Source organism: Carettochelys insculpta, chromosome 13 (genome assembly GCF_033958435.1).
Source record: "Carettochelys insculpta isolate YL-2023 chromosome 13, ASM3395843v1, whole genome shotgun sequence".
NCBI lineage: Eukaryota > Metazoa > Chordata > Testudines > Carettochelyidae > Carettochelys > Carettochelys insculpta.
In genome coordinates, this window is record NC_134149.1 from 5658272 (window position 1) to 5679382 (window position 21111).

At 41.7% G+C, this 21111-nt stretch overlaps 1 protein-coding gene and 1 non-coding gene across 5 annotated transcripts; both read right to left on the reverse strand.

Annotated features, from left to right (window-relative positions):
• Positions 1 to 1532: 1532 nt before the first annotated feature.
• On the reverse strand, positions 1533 to 19047 carry RBMX (RNA binding motif protein X-linked). Of its 4 annotated transcripts, none has more exons than XR_012647255.1 (10): positions 18992 to 19047; positions 17457 to 17582; positions 17162 to 17268; positions 12833 to 12995; positions 11196 to 11315; positions 10589 to 10703; positions 8361 to 8486; positions 8184 to 8272; positions 5357 to 5446; positions 1533 to 2198 (listed from the first exon to the last, which is right to left on the reverse strand). XR_012647255.1 is itself a non-coding variant. In XM_075007503.1 (9 exons), exons 2-9 carry the CDS (start codon positions 17563 to 17565, stop codon positions 7311 to 7313), a joined length of 1137 nt encoding a protein of 378 aa, XP_074863604.1. In that variant the 5' UTR covers positions 17566 to 17582; positions 18992 to 19047; the 3' UTR covers positions 7003 to 7310. The 4 variants fall into 4 exon arrangements, 2 of the variants coding, with proteins under 2 accessions (XP_074863604.1, XP_074863603.1); XR_012647254.1 differs by having other exon boundaries at positions 8184 to 8287; XM_075007503.1 differs by lacking the exons at positions 1533 to 2198; positions 5357 to 5446 and adding an exon at positions 7003 to 7618.
• LOC142020435 (small nucleolar RNA SNORD61) lies at positions 17341 to 17414 on the reverse strand. Its single transcript, XR_012647402.1, has one exon. It is a non-coding gene; the product is annotated as a small nucleolar RNA SNORD61 (small nucleolar RNA).
• Positions 19048 to 21111: the final 2064 nt, after the last annotated feature.

Genomic DNA, 21111 nt, shown 5'->3' on the forward strand with positions numbered 1-21111 from the left:
CAGAAAAGCACTTTAAATGTAGATGGCTCCATGAGTTGACAAAACTCTTTGGCCAAGAAAACTCTGGTATAGATGCAGCTATGGATATTTAATAGTTACCTAGGTTTCAAACAAAGTGCCAATTTGCTATCAAAATATAATTCTTCAATTATAATTGAACCTTTGCCATCTTAACCACGTTCATCAAAAAAAAAACAAAACATGTTTCTCCAAAGCTAGTATTTCTGAATTAGATTTTAAAAAGAAATCAGACCCTGAATTTTTAAGTTTGTAAATAACCTGTAGCAGAGGGAAAAAAAGGCCCCAAAAGGGTGCCTCAACTTGCTCACAAAAATTCATATGGATTCTTTGGAAAAATTCGGTGTACTGAAAGCACAGATACGATATATAATCTGGAGTCCATCGGGCTAACCTAGAGGTCAGCTGATATGGAAACTGTAGACTTATAAATTATTTCCTACCACAGGCTAGCTGAGTGTTACTTCTTACAGCCACAATGCCTAAAGCAACTCTTGAAGACAGGGAGAAGAATTGACTTTTTAGTCAGATATTAAGCACCATGAAACATACACTGGACCTCTGGCACAAAGGAGAATTTGCATAACACAGCCAAGTCACCTGTTTTAGAAGTTTTCCCTCCAGCTGAATAGCACAGCTATACTTGCTTCCTATAGGAGCTACTTTAAACTCAACATCTGCTTCGTACTTCGCACAAACAATTATTTCAAGCCATTCTTTCTCTGGATAGCTAGGTCAGGGACAGACATGAACATTCTATGAACTGAAGCTTAGCTGCTTCACTTACACAAGATTGCATCTATCACATATTCAGTTAATTTATAGTTTTATTAACCATAATTATCGAGAAAAGAGGGACTGCATACAGGATTATGGATTCTTAAAAACTGAATTTCACCACCACCATCACATATTGGCAAAAATCAGCAAGATGCATGATATATAGCATACAAGCCACATAGAGAGCTTTTAGAGACACTTAAAAAGACAAGATTCCACACAAACCAATTCACTAGCTTAAAAAGATCAGATCTGGAAAAAGTATTTATGAAAAACGGTACCTGGAACGGGGCACCAAAGGATGAATTTGAACATCCCTCACAACTCTACACTTAGCACGGTTTAACACAAGTTATGTCCATTTTAGCTAAACTGCCGTTATGTATCCACTCCGCGCTCGTGTTAGTGAAACATATCCACATAGCTCTTGTAAGGACAAGTGTAGGGCAACTATCCATAGTGCACCACTGTGCAACTGGCTCTAGGTCACTTCATGAAGCATCTGCAATGTCTTGTAAGGTTAAGTATAGCATAACATGATGCTAATTTCTCAATCCCATTGTTCCCCAGGCAGCCTAACTAGACTGCCAGCTGCTTTTCAATTTAAGTGTATGTGAATGTGTGGGCATGTCTAAGTTCAGACAGCTGTTGGCAGCAGCCAGGTCTGAGGCAGGGGGATGCTCCTGCACCCACAATGCATCTCTCATCCTTCCTCCATAGCCTAGAGGTGTTTGCTCTCTCTCCACACACACACACCCTGCAAGTACAGGAGACAGCAGCATTTGACTCACTCTTTGCTACCAGACATCAGCTGTCAAATTTAAGAACATCCTGGAGCTCTGAAAGGGGGGAGGAAAGGTGCCTGCACAATAGCAAAGCTCCAAACAGTGAGCACAGCAATCACTTAGGGGATTGAGAAATGCTGGGGAAGGCCAATTCTAACAGACACTTTGTTGCTTTAATTTTGCTGCCAAAACCAAGGATCTGTGTCAAAGGCATTGTGATGTGTTCTCCTTCAGTATTTGGCTGTCAAAAGATACCTTTTGTTAACAAAACTCTGCAGTGTAGACAAGGTCTAACTGTAGTACAAGAATGTTTGTTCTGCTGCAGCATGGGCACAGACACATTAGCTCAAGTTTTGCTTCTTGGAAACGGACAGTTACAGAAATCAGACAATAGCCACTTAATTCACACTACAGTTCATCGTTAGAAGCCGTTCATGTGGTAACGCTCCAACAAGAACAGCTCTAAAACAGTTAACAGCTTTTTCTTCAAAGATAACATTAATGTTTGCACTATATGCTGACCAAGAAGTGGTTAAAATTTGTGCAAGTTGTAATAGTTATCCATGGTTTTCCCAGTATGTATTCACTATTCCACCACTTTCTTCTTCTCTGTAACTGAAAAAAAAAATACATTAGTTACATTTTGCACCGTAAAATAGGTTAACAGCTTCTAAAAACTAAAATTAACACAGATCTGCGATACACTTCATGAAGCTGAATGTTCATCACCTTTTGGACACCAGACGAAGCAAAGGACACTATTTACAATGTGCGAGTGTAACCAAAGATGTCTGCACTACTCTTGTGGTAGCTGTCCCTGGAACGTACAAAGATTGCTTTGAACTACATCAAGACCCTGTTTATAAGAACACTGTTTCAAGTACAGGCAAACAACATGCAGTAGCATCCATTACACTATTATCCTCCATTAGCATAGCAACTCTCCTCAGAGAAAAAGAGGTTAGGAAAATAAAGGTGTATGAGAGTAAAATGTACATATGAAATCTACAGTTGGTTACAAGGGACCTCATATCATTCAAGAGATGCTACATATAAGCATTGTTAAGTAAACACCAGGTGATGAGTCAAGGCATTTATGAACCAGGCCAGCAGCCAAATTCTTTCAAAACATAAGGGGCTTGCTCAACTGTCAAGAGTAGGAGTAGACTTGCTCGCTGCATTAACCGAACTTTACCACGGTCTGACAATTGTATCGGGATCTTTACTCTTAATTGGGCAATTCATATTTTCGAATATCAGATTCTGGCTTTTCATAATTAAAGTTTCACTTTCCTTAACCTCTGGAAGGAATAAGCTTACCATCTCTTCAGATCTCCAGTCTTAAGGTTACACACATAAAATTGGTGGGGGGGAACAATTCCCATTTACTTTTGGCGATTTTTTTCAAGATTAGCCGACTAGATCTAGAATTACTCACTTAAACACCAAAAGTGCATTAAAAAATGGAGCAGTAGTTGAGTACTTTTCCCACACATTCTACAAGCCACCTCAGATTTACTTTGGATGGTTATACTAACCACCATTAAGGCTAGTAATTTGCCTTCCTGTTTGCAACTATCAAGATTTTTTGCTTCCAGGGCTCAGCTACAGGTAATGCTCTACTCCATTTCCATGAGCAAATTTTAGAGCATTTGATGGTTCAGCCATTTACTACAGTGGTTTCTATCACATCAATGATTATCTGTAGCCAATCTGGAAATAAGACTGGGTCTTGTAGCTCCCAGATGAGCCTTAATCCCCAGCCTGGCTGCACATAGTGATGGTGTAAGAGCAGTGATTCTCAGTCAGGAGCACACAGAAGGTATCTGCCTAATTAAGGTCAGTACAAATTAAAATTTCACTGACGATTACTTGTTTGTATCGTTCTTTACACTAAAATGTAAAGTACTTATATTCCAAATGATGTTTTATAATCATATGGCAACAATAAAGCAATCAATTTTTCAGTAATAGCATGCTGTGACACTGAAGTATTTTTATGTCTGATTATCTAAAGTGAGCAATTTTTACATGAGGTGAAACTTCAGGAGTCTGATTTCTCTTGCATGCTTGAGGTAGTCTGGAAAGAATCACCAGTTTTCCTTCGCACCCAAGAAACTTATAGTCAAGCTCCAAAGCAACATAATATTCTTACAGAAAAATCAAACAGCAATATATTTCCCAGTAGGCTGCACTTTTAAAAAGACAATTCCAACAAAACAATCTCAACACACCCCACTTAAAATTCCTGTGGCACCTTAAAGACTAAGTCTATAAGGTGCCACAGGACTTCATGTTGTTCTCAAAGATACAGACTAACATGGCTACCTAGTCACATTAGTGTGAAACAGACTTAACCCTGATCAGCAAAAAACTCTTCAAAACACTATTAAAATGAATACTTAAAGACACATGCACAAAACTGTGCCTGCGTCCATAATTTAAGTTTTCTACAAAGCAGAACAAGAAGTCAATGTCTTAATTCAGGTTCTCTTTCAGAGAAGGCAATGCCACATCCTTTCCATGCTTCATCTTAGGTTTTCCAGCTTATCCAATACCCAGATTAACTCGTAGCTTCCTACTGCAACTGTTTGGTTGCAGACTTTGGTACAACTAGAGGCCTGCTGTAGCTCTGCTTGAAAGTAGAAGCTTGGCTGGAATAAAGTTCTAGATATTCTTGTGGCAGTGGAGGCCAGTGGAAGGAATACTATGGTGCAGGGAAGTTAGAGTGCTGGGATGGGCCACGTGCTGTCCAGGGGAGGGGCAGGAAGGAAGGAAGGGACACATGGTAGAACCTTGCCAGGACAGGTGGACGGACACAACAAAAATACATTGGATTGTGTCAAGAGAGCAGTATTTCCAGTTTTATTTTTTTTTTTTGGTTGAAGATACTTGTTTGAATGAGCCGTTCGTTCTTATGTAGGCATCCCAGCAAACTGGGAAGTACCAGAGAGGTATCAGAAGGATAGCTATGTTGGCCTGTATTGGGGTGCGTGACACCTTATACTCATGATTTATTGGAGCATAATATTTCATGGGTTGTATCTGACAAAGTGGGTCTTGGCCCATGAAAGCTTGTACTCCAATAAATCTGTTAGCCTCTAAGGTGCTACAGGAATTCTTGCCCCTGCAAACTGAAATACCTACTCCTATGCCTGCTGGGCCCTGATTAAAAGGAACATACACTGATGTGGCAGATATGCTGTTATTAGAACAATGTGTTAATGACCTCCAGAATTTGAGCTGTTTTGCTTCAGCTGTTTGTAGTTCCACGCTTTATGCTGAAAGCCTCAGCAGATAAACTCCATAACAGATCTTTAGCTATTAAGCTCATTCATATAATTTTGTACCAAATCTCAATGAAAACAGTAACTATTGCTTAAAAATGAAAGCTAAACTGCAAAAGCAGCACAGTCAGTCACTCTTTTAAAAACAGGCTTAATTCATCTTAGCTTCCGTAGATCAGGAATAAATTTAAACTTGAAAAGCAAATAAGCACCCTCACAGTAGCAGCACTGGTTTAACTACTCTTTACTGAGCTAGTAATTGGTGCATCTAATATGGAAAAAAAAAAAAAAAAAATGCAGAGCCACTGTGTAGGTCCCCTCCAGCCATCCTTGCCACCTCCCAGACTCAAGGTCTTCTGATCAGAAATCCTAGATGTTTTGTTTTCAAGCACAAATTGTCAAAAAACGTGAGATCAAAAATTTGACCGGGGGGGGTGGGGGTGGGAAGATGATTTGTGATGTTACAAGTACTATTACACAATTTACCTTTCCTTCTGCCGAAACTGCTGTTACTCATCCATGCAGACAAGTCAGAAGCGTATCTTGGACCATCATGCCTTCTGAAGGTAGATCAACCTGTAACAATCAAGGCAGACATGAGACAGCTAGAAACGATTAAAAGTGGTTATTCAACCTATAACTGTCCCGGTCCCAGACAAGTCAAACTTGGGTTTGCAGATTAACGTGTTGGAGTTCTACTACTTCTCTTTAAGTGGTGGAAGGTTCACTGGCTTGGAATGGACTGGAATGGCTTAGTGACAAGTTGCATGGCTTATGGATTCTCATTCCTTTCCAATGATGCACTGCCATGTTAAATCCATAAGATGAACGGCAAATTTATTTTGAGGACTAGAGTAGTAACAAGGTATTTTTAGTTGGAGGTCTTCATGTCTACTATATTCAAGAGCATCTTTTGAACTTCATGGCTTTACCTGAGACATGACAACTCACCACAGGCTCGGCCACTTGCATTAGAATTTCCCATATAATGCAGTTTCACAAAACTAAAGTCAGGCATCCAACTAAACGTCAAGTTTGCAATGGCTTGCTTGAAAATGCCCAAATATCCGAGCGGATAACATTTGGCAATCTAAGCCAATTCTGGATTTCATCAGCATTTTAATATTTGTTAGAAACATTGCATATGCAGCTTGTATTAAGTGTCTTCAATGAAACATACTGAGCATAGAATTCCCCCTCCCAACCAAACTTTGCAACACATTTTGTCTACAATGAGCTGCATTCTTTAATTCTTTAGTTTCAAAATTGATGCCATACATGCTTTATATCCAAGAAGAAATGATGAATTTGGAAGACTTCTAATGCTTTCCAGCATTGCTTTTCCGTAAGATATTGTTTTAAATACAGAAAGCACTTCCATTGCCATGACGTACAGCATGTTTTACTGTACTAAGAGGAAGGTAATCTGGTTCAATTTTGACAGACTGAAAAACTAGTTTGCTTTGCTTACCCATCTTTGCTGTTTCACAGGCAATTGATGCTTTAAATCTGTTGTGGAATGCTGAAAGATTCACTTGTTATTAGGAAGTCATAAGCCTTTGAGAAGTTGTAGAGAAAGACTTCTTTGCTTATCTTATTTTCTCCATTTGCCTTTGGAATCAAAGATGTTCCTTTAAAAGTGAGACACTACAGAGTTGCAAAAATTTGAAACAGTAAGAGTAAGCATCGTTTTGTAGCTTCTTTGATGAACTGGTCAAACCTTTTATTTACAGTATTCGGTAGTTGATTTATTATATATGTAAATGGTTTATTTTGGGGGAAGAGGTCCTTGCAAATTCCCAGCAAAACAATAAGAAGGCAAAGTATGGTCAGGTCAGTATTATCCATTTGCTGTTTGTGGTTTAGTGACTCAAAGGAATCCTGATTTTCTTTAATACAAGGATCTGAAGAAAATTTGAACTGGGAATAGTGTGAGAGATTTCAGAACTAAGAGGAAACTGAAATTTTAGTGTGGCACATCCCCACCACCCTCCACACCACAAATAATTAGCTTTTTCAGAATGAGCATTTGAATGTGTAGAACGATCCATCTCCATTTTAGATGGCTAGATGTTGTGTGGATGATCTTAGAACTGCTTGTTCCATTCATGAGGAAAATCAGATGGGAAGTGTGGCATTTCAGGGAAACTTTTACTTTGAAAGTTACAACACTAGTACACAGCTCAACTTTTATACATTTAACATCTGCTTTTTGAAAGAAATGTTAACAATTTTGTAATGAAATAAAACAAAGTTTTAACTTGTCCTCACAAAAGCATAAAAAGTCATGGAGGGGGAAACTTAACAGGCAACAATAAAAAAAGGTAAGGACCACTTTTCCTTTTAGTAGTCCTCTGGTAGTAAAGATAGAACAACTTCCACTTTTCAACTTGGTTTGTGAGAAGTAATCTGTCTTGGTCCAAAAGTTTATGATTGTTTTTCAGTATCTGCTTCTGCCTCCACCCCTATCAGATCGGCTTCCTCCACGGCCACCACCTCTGGGTGCTCCGCGGCTTGAACTGCTGTATGAATCACGAGGAGGAGGGTAGCCCCTTTCCATGGAAGGGGGAAGACCTCTGTCTTGTCTTCCAACACGATCACGACCACTTGAGTAGACATCACTTCTGCTGCTTGAATAACTTTCTCGACTTCCATAGCCATCTCGTGTACTGCCGTAATCATCATAGCGACTGCTTCCACCATAAGATGGCGGGGGCCCTCGTGCAGGTGGAGCACTACGTGAGTTACCTGCAGGGTCAATGGTCAGGTAATATGGCAACACTATAAGTTACATATAACAATTTAAATCTGAATTTACAGAATTGCTGTACTAAAGTTTACTGTTACTCTTTTGTATGAATTGAGATGTTCTTATAATAATCTGCCATGTTGGGATATTTAGAGTGGGGGCTGTGTATCAGGCAGCGAATGAATTTAAAGACTGTTTGAAAAGACTGAAGACGGTGTTTATTTCAAGAAGGCTCTTTTGGGGGTTATTCCAGAACAGCTTGGTGGTTTGTTTTTTTTTTTTTTATATTTATGTTAGTGTTTTTTGTTTTGTTTTTTTTTTAAACAAGAGAAGAAACTCAGCCATATTTTCCAGTGATAGTTGTAATTCTGAACCGCAGACTTTGCTTCGTTAGGTTACGGTAATCATTTGATCATGTTGTTACATAAACTAACAACTGCATTCTGACTTTCACTGTGGGGAGAAAACCGAGCGTGACATTCCCCCATAAACAAACAGCCTAGTAAATCAGGATTAGGAAGCCTGTGCAAACTCTGCTACAAGAGCCTCAAAATGGGTCCTTACCATAACTCTCATACGAATCTCTGTAAGAGCCTCCACTTGGGTGATCTGAATAGTCTCTATCGCGTCCACCACCATAGCCGTCACGATCACTATAAGAAGAAAAACTGCTGAGACTTAGTACAAATCAACATTACGACAACGTATGACTGAAGTTGAAAAAAATACAATGCTAGGTACCTGTATCCCCTCGAAGGGTACTCATCACGAGAGCTGGAATGACCATAATCACGGTACGCATAATCTCTTGGTGGTGGTGCATAATCTCTTGTATCCCTGGAACTTGGATAATCTCTACTTGAATAACTAGAAAAAGTGATAAGTATGAAGTATCAAAGCTGGAAGGGACCTCAAAGAAGCTATCCAGTCCAGTACCCTACACTTATAGCAGAATCAAGCACTATCTAGAGTGGCGTGGCTAACATGTGGCCTGTGGGCCAAAATCCAGCCCACAGGGCATTTTACCAGCTCACATGGCCAATCTGAAAGCTGGCTAGGTGGCTCTGAGCCACGTGTGGCTCTTTAAGGAGCCATTTGCGGTTCCCACCACTGCTGCTGCTCACTCCTCCTCTGGCTCCCTGCCTTGCCACACCAAAAGAGCACAACTCAATTTTACTAGTTTAACGGCTGTCAGGAGGGATCCAGCTATTAAAAATCAATTAAATTTAGTTCTATTATTTCAGTGCAGCAGGAAAGGGAACTGTACCTGCCATGTTGTAGGTGGCGAAAAGGAGTAGGAGGGTTGGGGGTGAGATGCACAGCCAGTGAGGAGATGGCAGCCCAGTGAAGGAGCTGTGGTGGGGTGGAAGCATGTGGTGCAACTGCGTAAAGTAAATCAAGCCCCAGCAGCAAGGGGTTAACATTGGGGGTGGGGTGACAAGGCTATTTAGTATTGTGCCTCCACAAAATGTAAAAAATTGCCTTGTGGCCCTGGATGAAAAAAGGCTGGCCACCCTCAACTGGTGTTTGTCTAATCTGTTCTTAAAAGCATCCAATGATGTGGATTCCACAACATTTCCTAGGAATTTATTTCCAGGTTTAGTCACAGACAGGAAGATTTTCTGCATATGCAACCTAAACTGCCCTTGCTGCAATTTCCTTCCTCTCCTCTTGTAACAACCCTGGTATGTATTTTCCTCCCAATGCAGTCTTTTCATCAAGTTAAAAAACTCATCTCAATCTTCCTCACAGATTGTACTTTCTAGACTTTAAATCATTCGAATCAGCACACAGCTATGATACATGGTGACATTCTCAAGGCCAGGCAGGTAGCATTTGAGGCAGTTCACTATGGTACATAGGATGAACACCAGTCCCGGAGAGTTGGCTTAGGATTGTGTCAACGTTATTAGTGAGACATATTCTGCACCCTAACCCCCAAATCCATATGATTATTTATGGTATCTTCTGAGTGTTTAGAAATGGATCCCCTAATTATTTGTTCCATTTTCTTTCCAAGTACAAAAGATAAGGACAACTTAGAAAATATGCTGATTAGTCTGCAATCCCTCCAACCCTTTTAAAAAGCAAGCAAAAAGAACAGATAGGCACTGAACAAACACAAATCCAGTACAGTTACCTGGAGTCTTTCCCCCATCTTCAACAATCCCTCAAATATAATCAACTGCTAATGTCTCACCTGACACTTTAATTATAAGATATTTCACAGCCCCTCCCTGCCCCCCAGCTAACTCAAGTTAGCTACCTACGTTTTTCATTTTCACTAGTGTTCACATTGCATTACATGCCCATCACTACTTACTAACTCTGGTGGAAACCAAATCATGATTTAACACATCTACCATTTTGTTCTTCCTCACTCCCACTGTGTAATGGGCCTATCCTGTTCTCGGCTGTCTTCTTGTTTCTAATGTATTTGTAGAATGTTTTCATGTTACACTTCTTGTCTTTATCTAATTTTATTGTATTTTGTGACTTTTGGCCCTGTATGCATGTATTATTTATATTCAGCCTTTGTAACTTGACCTAGTTTCTATTTTTGGAAAACAGTTTCAGATCACTGAAAATATCCTGATTAAACTAAAACAGTCTCTTATACATCTGTTCATATGCAATTGGATAATTTGCTTCTCTTTTATGCCTTTAAAGCCTAACTGCTAACCCCTGAACTTATCTTTTTCTCTTTAGACTTGCTTCCTATAGAATCCTACCTACCAACTGCCTAACGTTGCTAAAGACTCCTCCTTGAAATCCATCATCTTTATTGTGCTGTTCTCACTACCACTCCTCAGAATCATAAACACTATCAGGTCACGTATACTTTCATCTAAGCTGCCCCCCACTTCCAAATTCTTAAGTAGCCACTCACATGCAAGCATAATCCTTTGTAAGCAAATCAGAAATCTGGGCACTGATATTAAGAGTTAACTATAATGCATTAACTTTACCTGTCTTTTGTACTATAACCATCATCTCTTGGCGACATGTAGACATCTCTACGTGACGGCATTGGCTCTCTGCGTGGAGGACCACCATAACTGTCTCGTCCACGTGATACTGGAGCTTTAAAAAAAAAAGCGCACAATTTGGGTAAACAGACTTTAAAAATGCAGCAAGCATGAAAGATGGTTGCTGTAGAGAAAGTTTCTCAACGCAAAAATGAGACTTCGGGGGCACCTTATAGGCTAACAATTTTTGGAGGATAAGCTTTCATGGGCAAAGTCCCTCTCCATCAGATGTACCTGATACATGTTTCAATGCACAGACTTTTAAAGCATAGTTCAGTTATTTAGGAGATCACCTTATTATAGCCTGCATTCAATACAATATTATTTCACAGCTCTGCTAGTCAAACTAAGAAATAGCATTACAGGAACATCTTTAAAATGTTTCAGGTCCATAAGTTTTGCTGGCATAAGGAAACAGCAGCAATACAAACCATTATAGTAAACAATGGAGTTTGATTTGAAGTAACTGGTGATTTATTATGGGCCTGAATAATTTCGGCCTATTTCAAACAACCAAAAAGAATCATCACACGAAACAACCACTCACCTCTCCCTCCCATTCCACTACTGCTACGCACTGGTCCTGAAGGTGCTGATCTTTTAGGTGGAGGTCCACCACTTCGTGGAGGTGGACCCCTCTTCATTGGAAGTGGCCCCCTAGAAGAACCTACAAAGAGTAAATAGTAGGTCAACTTGTAACTAAGTGAAAAACTAGACAAGCAATTTTTTAATGTTGCTGCAGTTTCAATGGCTAAAATTTCAGCTATTTAATCGGTAGCAAATCAATACCACCAAGCCAGAGTTGAAGTCTATAATAGGAATTCACAGAGAAGAACTGCAACACTTCAAAGATCAATTTCAAACCAGAAATTCAAAAATGGTTTGTTTGGTTTTTTTTGTTTTTTTTTATAGTGGTCACATATTGGAAGCCCCATTCAGAAACAGATGATGTAATGGGCCAAGAAGATGAAGAACAACAGATCAAGATTACATGGTCAAAGCCCAGAACAGGGCTCAGCAACCAAAATAGCAAGAACCATCTTTTTTTTAATTTTGGTAAAGCATGCAATAATTCAAGAGTTGCAATGCACATGAATATGAGATGTTCCTTAATAATGTCAAACCATACTTTTTTGTAACCCCTATTATAAGAAAGGGCATACATGCTGTAGAATTTGTAATGACACATATTTACTGCAGGACATTCACAAAAACTTTTTACATATTCCATTTCCCCACCCTTTACATGTGTGTTTGTACTTTTCTCCTTTCATTCCCAAACCTTCCTTCCCCTTGATAGATGGCACAGGGAGTAAACCAAAACTTCAAGATCATATCATTTGCTATTTAAGATATGAGTCATTCTTTTTGGGGCTCTTAGAAATTCATCATTTACCAAAAATATATATTTTTTAAAAATGTTGCAATTATAGCATCAAGAGCCACAAAGACGTCTTTAAAGAGCCGCAGGCTGCAGACCCCTGGCCTAGATAATGCACAAGACCACAGTTTCCAGATATGGAACAATAAAGCAGCCTAAAAGTGTTATATATCCATGAATATATAGGGGAAATTGCTTTCTGGCCATTTAGCATTCTAGCTTCAACTATACCCCAGATAAGAGACTATTTGCTTCTCCTATTAAGGAAGGAGAAAGTTTTAATTCAATATTCAGACCAAAACACTAAAGAGACCCTTGCACACTATTTTTTCCCCAGGGGATAACCAGTCAAATAAATTCTGTTCAGAATCTCTCCTAAAAGCTAGTGCTCCGGACCGTGGCTTATTAAACATAAATCCTCAAAGTTTTCCAGATTCCTAACTTGTTTGAGGAAAATAAGCTCGACCCTCAAGGACCAATTCTGAAGTGACCATCTATTGGGTTTACGGTATCATGGTACTAAGACTGAAAGCTGTACGCATTTTCCCCTACAACCGCAAGATCATTTCTAATGTCCCAATCTGAAAGCCTCCTTCTTCACTTCTAAGGTATATTCTGTTTTAGCCCCAAAGTCAAGTAAAAGGATATGTGCAGAGGGGAATTCTTACACTAAAGAGGTTTAAGCCTAATTATTTAGCCAATAATTTGGCTCAACAACAAAATGCACATTTTGATTTGTTTCACCTTCTGTAACAGATGGTCTTACATGTCACCCAAATATGATTAGATATATGAATACATACCCAAGTGACTCCCTCTTGAAGGTGGTCCTCTTGCGCCACTTCCACCTCTTCGGCCCCTGGGAGGACCTCTGCTTCTTGGAGGTGGCGGTGGCCCACGTCTACCACCACTTTCAAAAGATGGCTTGGTTGCTTGTTCCACTTTAATTGCCTTCCCATCTAGTGACTTAAAAAAAAAAAAAAAAAAAGAGAGAAGCCATTTTACTCTGATCATAATTAAAGCTTTTACACCTTCTGTGGCCATAATACAAGCTCAATGTTCACAACAGTCAATAAGTTTAGGCTGTTTTGTTACTAGCCTATTCTGCAAAAGATCATCATAAGATTTGGAATCGAAGAACTTGGAGCCTTTAAGAGATGAGTCTACCAACCAAGGCTTTGTATAAATATTCAAAAAGAACAATTAAGATTATCATTCAAAAAATAAAACAGATTTTAGTTCTTCCTTTCCACACACAGAATCATGAAATTATAAGATTAAGTGTCCTTGAAAGGAGCAGAGAGTCATTGAGTATAATCTCAAAAAAAATTGCACTGCAAGCATCTTTATTAAGACCATATGACCTTCAAAACTAAACGAGTCTTGACTAGAAGAAACTAGAGCAGTTCCAGAGAATTTATCTGTAGCTATCACCATCTATGTGGAAGAAAAGGTACTCTGTGACTTGGTCTGACCACAGTGCAAAAGTAAATAGGAGGGAAAAAAAAAGAAAAAAGTGTTTGGTATTAATATACAAAAATTTGAAATCTGATATTGAATCTCACACTTACTCGAAAATACAGTTTTACCCTGAAAAGTGGGTCATTCGGAGCTCTCTGAAAACACATAGGAAAGAAGCCAGGAGGAAGGCCATAATGGAACTCAATCTTCTATGGACCCAAAAGCAGCCCAACTCAGTGATTTCTAGTAATTTCCCTCCACAATTGAGAGAATCCTCCATCCCCAAATAGAAACCAAAGCAAAACTATCTTGGTTCCCAGGCAACTTTCAAATCTGAGACCAATCATAATAGGCAGAATAACTTGACCAATTTGAAGCACTGTACCATGCTGTTGGGAAGACTTTGGGCTTGATGACAGAAAGAATTAAAGGCATAGAATTCCGACGCTTCCTTTGACAAACAGATCCACCAATAACCTACTATAGACTTTGTTTAAACTATTTCCGTAACTGTCAGTCTTAATTATCTCCAAACAAACAATCCTATACATGGTGTAAATGCCTCTGCTTTCCCCTTTTAGGAGCCTTGGAACTGAAGGGGCCCCTTTATGCAGGGGCACTGCAAAGCTCTACAGAAACTGCATTGTCTTTTCTGATCTAAAGGCCAGACGCAGGTATAGGTGCAACAACTAAAAGACGAAAGATGCATTGCTGTTGCAGCTATATTAACCCCTGGATACTGAAAGACAAAAGTTAGTAAGAATCTCTCTAACCAACATATATTGTTCCAAATTATGCCTCACCAACCTTCTCAAAAAAAAAAAAAAGTACAGAATATACCACTTTACCCTTGCTCTCCTCTGGGATTGAGCATAACTGACCCAAACATGGTGGGTCCAGATTTAATCAGATGTAAATATGTATTAATTCACTGGCCTAGAAACTAAGCCAGATATTTGAAATTTTATCCCTGTAGATTTTTAAGATCTCCAGTGTAAGGATCTTCACTTCATGCACCTGCAGCTTAACCACAGGAGAAAGAAATCACTCTTCAGAACATTACAGCCAGTGAGAGGGTGGTCACACAACCCAAAACACCTTTATAAAGGTTTTAAGAGTTCAGTGATGAAGGTGCATTCTAAAATAGCGTGCCTGTTATCTCCTCAAATAAACACTACATAAACAAGCCACAATTTTAGCTAATACATTGGGCATCTGTTCTAAAAACATCTAAATATGGCCAATCCTATTCTATTGAAGGCACAATACCTAAAATAAGCAATAATTTTTAATAGTATTCTATGCACATTTCCCAAGGATCAAATCCTCAGCCCGGTCGCTAGTCTCCAGCCCCTCAAAGGCTGAAGCCCATATGTGCCTTGTAAGCTATGCACTTGGACAGCTGCCCAGGAGATATTCAGGTGCTGTGCACTAGATTAACAGCACACCCACAGCATGTGTTTCTATTGGTAGTACACAGGCACACATGCCTCAATGTACGTAACACTCATTCCACCCATGGACAAAAAGAAATTAGAGGAAACCCTGGTCAAAGCATAAATTATTTCAAGCCACTGTGGTTTAAAATTTACTTAAACTGACTTTACTATCTTTTAAGTGACACGATTGTGAACTTTGCCTCAGAAAGACTGTTCATCTCCGAAATGGTAGCACAAGTTGTTGTAGCACTAAATTGGGCATGAGCACCAAGAACCCATGTTCAGTGACAAAAAACCATGGTACAGCTAGCTTTTATTGTTTATGGTTGATTCTGCCTGTGACCCAATAAAAAAGGCGGTAAGGCTTAAGAGCACTTTGCTGAAACTGTTTCATCTAAGATTTATACATTAATGTTCCATTCTTAAATATTTCATACTTATTGAAAAAATCCAAAACATAATGCTTAATCACACTCTACAGTACAACAAAATTGTTACTTTAAAAATGTGTTGAATTCTATGTATCAGATGGCTGAATATGATCTAAACACTAAAGAGTGCCAAGTGACAACTAAAGAGCTCAAATCTTCTATCTAGCTAGTGAAGTAATATCAATATAGGATGCCCCACCAATATATTAATTTATTTAGCAGGGATACCCCCCCAGAAAAACATTATATTTAGTCCTGCATAGGTGTGGAGGGATGTGATGTGGTCAGCAAAGCAGACACTTCTTACAGAGAAGACAACTAACTGCAGACAGTTTTGTAATACCAACCATGTCTCTATACTGGCCTGTGACCTACCGGTCAAAACCTAGGAGTCCCTTTTACCTTTTTATGAAATTAAGTATAGCTATATTAGTTACATTATCAGTTTAAGTGAAAGTTCAGTCCATTCCCATCAAATGTTACTAATCTTAGTTAAATTGTCATGAGTGTGTTTGCTTATCATACCTGAATAACCAATTTGCCCAGGTATATCGTTAAGTAGTAGTTATCAGTCTTGTACCTAACATTTAGATGTGATTAGACACCCATGGTCTTTATCCCTCTCCTCTACAGCAAGAGTTATAAATACTGGAGTCTTTTAGCAATTTTCCACACCCCAAAAGCCAAAACCAAGTTCTTTAGCTTCATATTTACCAAACTGGATCAAGAGTCATCACATGAAGACTCATCTTTTTGGATTAAAAAAACTACATGTATCAATTCAGTACTGTACATGCTGCTTTTATAGTTTAAACAAAGAACCACATATATTTTGTTATACAAATGGGTGAGTAATTTGCATTATAAAAGCATCATCTGAAAAGCATCCTGATGTTTAGAGACAGGGCCGCTTCACTCTCAGTCTTAACAATAAGCTTCTTCTGCCTCCCTCACCCCCAAATCCTGGGGCAAGAAAAACTATACTAAATTCTGTTTCTATAGGAGTAGCAAAAATTATATTTAACACATGTAAGTTTAACAGCTAAAAAAAAATTTGATCCTTTGTGGCAGCAGACAGGGCCAAGTTCTTAATACAGTTTTACAGCTGAAGACCTCACTGCTACTAAATTCAAATAAAGACTGGATACTGCAGTAGTACATAGGAACAGTCATAGTAGGTCAGACCAAAGGTCCATACAGCCCTCTATCCTGTCTGCCAACAGTGGTCAACACCAAGTGCCTCAAAGGGAGTGAACCAAAGTGATCTCTCTCCTGCCATCCATCTCCAGCTCCCAACAGAGGATAGGGTCACCATTCCTTACCCATCCCAACTAATAGCAATTAAGGCTATTTCGACATGCTAATACATGGATGCAAATTCCCTGCACCTCATTACCATAATGCCATGTGATTTGGAGTACCAAAGACCAGTCTTCTGGACTCCAAACCACGTGACATTATGCTAATGGCGCATGGGGAATTTGCATCCAAGCCTCATTAGCATATTTCACTCCGCATATTAGCATGCTACTTCCAAAGAAAGTGGCACATGCAGAAATGGCCTAATGGACCTAACATCCATGAATTCATCTAGCTCTTTTTAATTCCTGTTATAGTCCTAGCTTTTAGTCTCCTCTGTCAAGGAGTTCCACAGGTTGACTGTGTGCTGCATGAAGAAAAACTTAGTTTTATTAGTTCTAAACCTGCTGCCTACTAATTTCATTTGGTGTCCTCCAGTTCTGAAATTTTGGGAACAAGTAACCAAGAGATGGAATCAGAATGATTAGTCAAACAGTCATACCTTTCCATTCATATCTCTGGCAGCATCTTTTGCATCTGCTGGGCTCTCAAATGTGACAAAAGCAAATCCTCTGGATTTGTTGGTTTCACGATCCTTCATCAAGAGAACTGCAAATGTAAACCTAAATGTTATTCTACTTTTCATAAATCTCACTACATAATCTACCCCTTTACAGTGGCCCGCTCAGAACTTCTTAGAGGACAACAAAAGCAACATCACTTCAGCTGATCAATGCCATAAGATTCATCACAGCAGAACTTTTAGTTAGTATCCATTCATATATTTTATTTTTTACCTTCCACAATGCGCCCATATTTGCCAAATACAGCCTCAAGAGCTTTCTCATTTGTCTCTGTATTCAGTCCACCAATGAACAGTTTCCCAGGACGATCTGCTTCAACCATTTTGATTTTATTAGGACCTGTTAAACATAAGCACCATTAATGAAGTATGACAGGTTAAAATTTAAAAAACTATAATTTTTCTTTTGCAAAATTCTGGGAATTGCAGACAGCACTTCAACATACCCCTACACCTTCTTCAACCTCCCCATAAGTGACTTTTTCTAACCAGATCAGTTAGCAAACTCCAAATTGGGAGAGAAACTTAAAATATGATTTACATGGAAGAATAACACACAAATACAGAATACAGTACCACTTTTATAAGATTATCCAAACAGAAAGGCTGTTAGAGTACTAACAAACGAATCCATACAAGCCGAATTGTCTAAAGGGAAGACAAACGTGCTATATACTACACTTCAAGAAGATTTTCTTTTCTGGTGAGGATTTATTAAACACTCCTCTAACCGTACATGAAGTAGGAACAGCACTTCATGGACAAACCAGCAATTTTTCAGTCCTCGTGGAAACAAAGCAGAACGCTTTACCGAAGAGAAGGTAACAGGACCCCGCAGAAATACTGAAAACGACGCATAAACCGCCTCAGAATAATTCGCCTCAGGGCCGTTTCACCAACTCAGCTCGTTTTTCCAAACTTCCCTCGAGCTTCCTTTGAAAATCGGGGCACGTTTTCAACGCGCTGCTCACGGGCTCGCCAGGCCAAACCACCATCGGAGCGCGCACAGGCCCAGCCAGCTAGTGGCGGGGAAGAGGGGTGCCAATGCAACTCACCCCGTCTAATGGCGGGAAAACCAGAACGCGTCCCGTCCCCCCTCCCCCACCCGACTCGGCCGTCATAACGCGGCCCGCTCGCTCTACAGCGCTGCGGCCTGGGGGGGGGGGGGGAGCGGAGAGCGCGCGGGACCGCCAGCCACAAAGACACAGACGGGGCGCGAGCCCAGAACAAGGCGCGGGACGGGGGCGGGGGGAAGGGAAAAGAACATTAGACCCTCAACGGCCTCGCGATGCTACCACAAAATGGCGGCCACGTTCGGCGGGAATAATCTCCTGCCGGAAAAGCAGATCGCCTCCGCACCTCCCCGGTAACTCCCAGACCACGTGAGTCTGCCCGGGAGCAAACCGCCCCAACCGCAACCAAGTGCCGCGTCCCCCACCCCGGTCGCACCGCTAACCCCACACAGCGGGACCCGCAAAGGTCCCTACGTCTAAAATGGCGGCCACCGCTCCTCACGCGGTTAAGACCCCCCAGCCCACCCCCACATCCCAGGAATCCACATATCAAGAGAGCACAACGCCAGGCCGCAGCCACAGCCTGGCCACCCCACTCCGCAACGGCAGGTAGTCTGAGCTCCAGAACAGAATACCGGGGAGTAGCCTCCTCCAAAATATCTCCTCCCGTTTCTGTCTGTGATCCCCATTCCCGTCCCCGCTCCCCTCTGCCGCGCCATTACCCGCCAGTACTCACCTTCCACCGGCTGCCGTCCGTGCAGACCGAGCTGCAACTGCGCAATGGGAGCGAACAAAGGCACCGCGGGCCTTTATATAGGTGACGTCATCCCGCCTGGAAGGCGGCTACGAGACCCGGATGCAGCGTATCCTGGCGGGAGGGGGCTTGTGAATGGTGTGGGGGAGAGGGAGAGGAAGGGGCCCGGGATGTTGCGGCCCCAGGTTTGAGGCGGGGTCCTATTGCCTGTACGGGTGTGGTGAAAGAGGGCCCTAGAGCCACCTGAATGTAGCTCTGGCTCTCAGTCGCAGACTCAGCCTCGCCTCCAGCGAGCAATGATGGGCCTAGTGCAGGGGTCTGCAACCCAAACAGGGAGGGGAGCCATTTTTTCAAATTCATTTACAAAATCTGTACTTCAGGAGCCACAGTGCACGTGAAAACGGGACGGTCCTTAATAAATAACATCAAACCCTACTTTTTGTCACCCCTGTTTTAAGGACAGCGCAGCATGCCACAATTTGTACTAGTTAGAAAATCTAAGCTGTTCTCTACCCTGGATTGGAGAGCAAATGAGGACAAGGAAAATGCTGTGCCTGGGGACAGGCTCTTAAGCTGGAAGGAGCAATATTTACATCAGACCTCCATGACCACCCTCCCCATTCCCAGGTGCTACCCCCCTTCAGTCCCCAAACCAACCCCCGCATCTCCAGGCTTTACCTGCTTCAACCCTCAACCCCTAAATCTGACCCAGTCCTCAAGCTTTACATGCCATCCTGCAAACCTGCCCCCCATCCCAAGGCTTAATGCCCTCATCCCCAAATCCACCCCCCTGCCACCCTCAGGCTTAACCCCTCTTAGCCTCGAACCCCACCTCATCCTCAGGCTTAAACTCACTCAGCCCCAAGCCCACCCCCAGGATTAACTCACCTCAGCCCCACACGAGCCCCCAGGATTTACCAATCTGTGATGCTGGATGGGGAGCCTACACTGGGTGGCTACCTGAGCTCAGTGGAAAGAAGGCTGGCATGGAGGTGTTCCTCTGGTGGTGAGCTCAGTCACTCGGTTGGCAGCGTGAATGAGGGACTCTCTGTGGCTCCCTGCCTTGCTGCTGCTGAAATAATGGAACTAAAGTCCTTTGGTTTAATATCCAGATCCCTTCTGCTGCCCTGCCAGCCATTAAACCAATTAAATTTAGTTCTGCTATTTCAGTGGCAGCAGGGCAGGGAGCCACACAGGGCCAAACTGGAGCATCCCCACCCCACCCAAGCAGGGGCACTCCAGCCCAGCAGGAGTAGCCCCTGTCCATGGTGGGGGGGCGGGGGTCGCTCCAGCCAAGCTCAGCCTCACTCCACACACCCGTTTAATCGGTTAACCTAGCATTTAATTGGTTAACCATTTAAATGGGATTTAACATCCCCAGAGTGTATAAAATCGTCAATAGTGTAGAGAAAGTGAAAAAGGAAGACAAGGACCAAGAGTCGCCCACTGAAATTACAGAGGGTCCCAGGTATGCGTCAGTGTTGTGTTCTTCAAAAGGGCAACAGCTACCAAAATGACTTATACCAGGGACCCCCCCGCTCCCCAGGTACAGAATAGTACTCATGGCTGCCTCGTCTCTTCCTGCCCAGTTCTGCTCCTTCCGAGTACACCCATTTCAATTCCTCCCTCTCCCATAGGTGCAGGAACTAAGTGCCGTGGCATGCTGCAGCACCCCCAGGTTTTATGTGGGTCTTCTGTGCGCACGCCTCAATTTGCCATCCTGGTGGTTGGGTCTCAACTGCAGGCCCTGTTTCTCAGCTGCTGGCCTTACAATGGAGGCAGGGAGCGGGGACTCTTGCCAAGGATCCACTCCCCGGCCCTGTGCTGGGACTCTGCTCTCGGGGTTCTGGTCTCACTCCCTGGCCACTGATCCTGTGCCCTGGTGCACCGCACCCAACCCCCACTCTAGGGGTCCTGGCAACTAGGGTTCCATTCCTGACCCCATACCTATCCCCAGGCTTTGCACCCTTTACCTCTGTGTGGGTCCCCTGCCTCTCTGAGACAAAGCACAGCTCACGCACGGCACACACATAGGGTAAGGGAGCTGGCTTTCAGCTCCTCTACTAATGGGTTCTCCTTCAGTCATATTCAGATGACAAAAA

Bases quoted from the DNA above. Each gene is read 5' to 3' on its own strand.
- RBMX (XM_075007502.1), bottom strand. From the start codon at position 17,565: ATGGTTGAAGCAGATCGTCCTGGGAAACTGTTCATTGGTGGACTGAAT. The intron at 17,269-17,456 runs GTAAAAAATAAA...TTACATTTGCAG, and splicing joins ATATGGGCGCATTGTGGAAG to TTCTCTTGATGAAGGATCGT. The intron at 8,288-8,360 runs GTACCTAGCATT...AAGTCTCAGCAG, and splicing joins TACCCTTCGAGGGGATACAG to TTTTTCTTCTTATAGTGATC.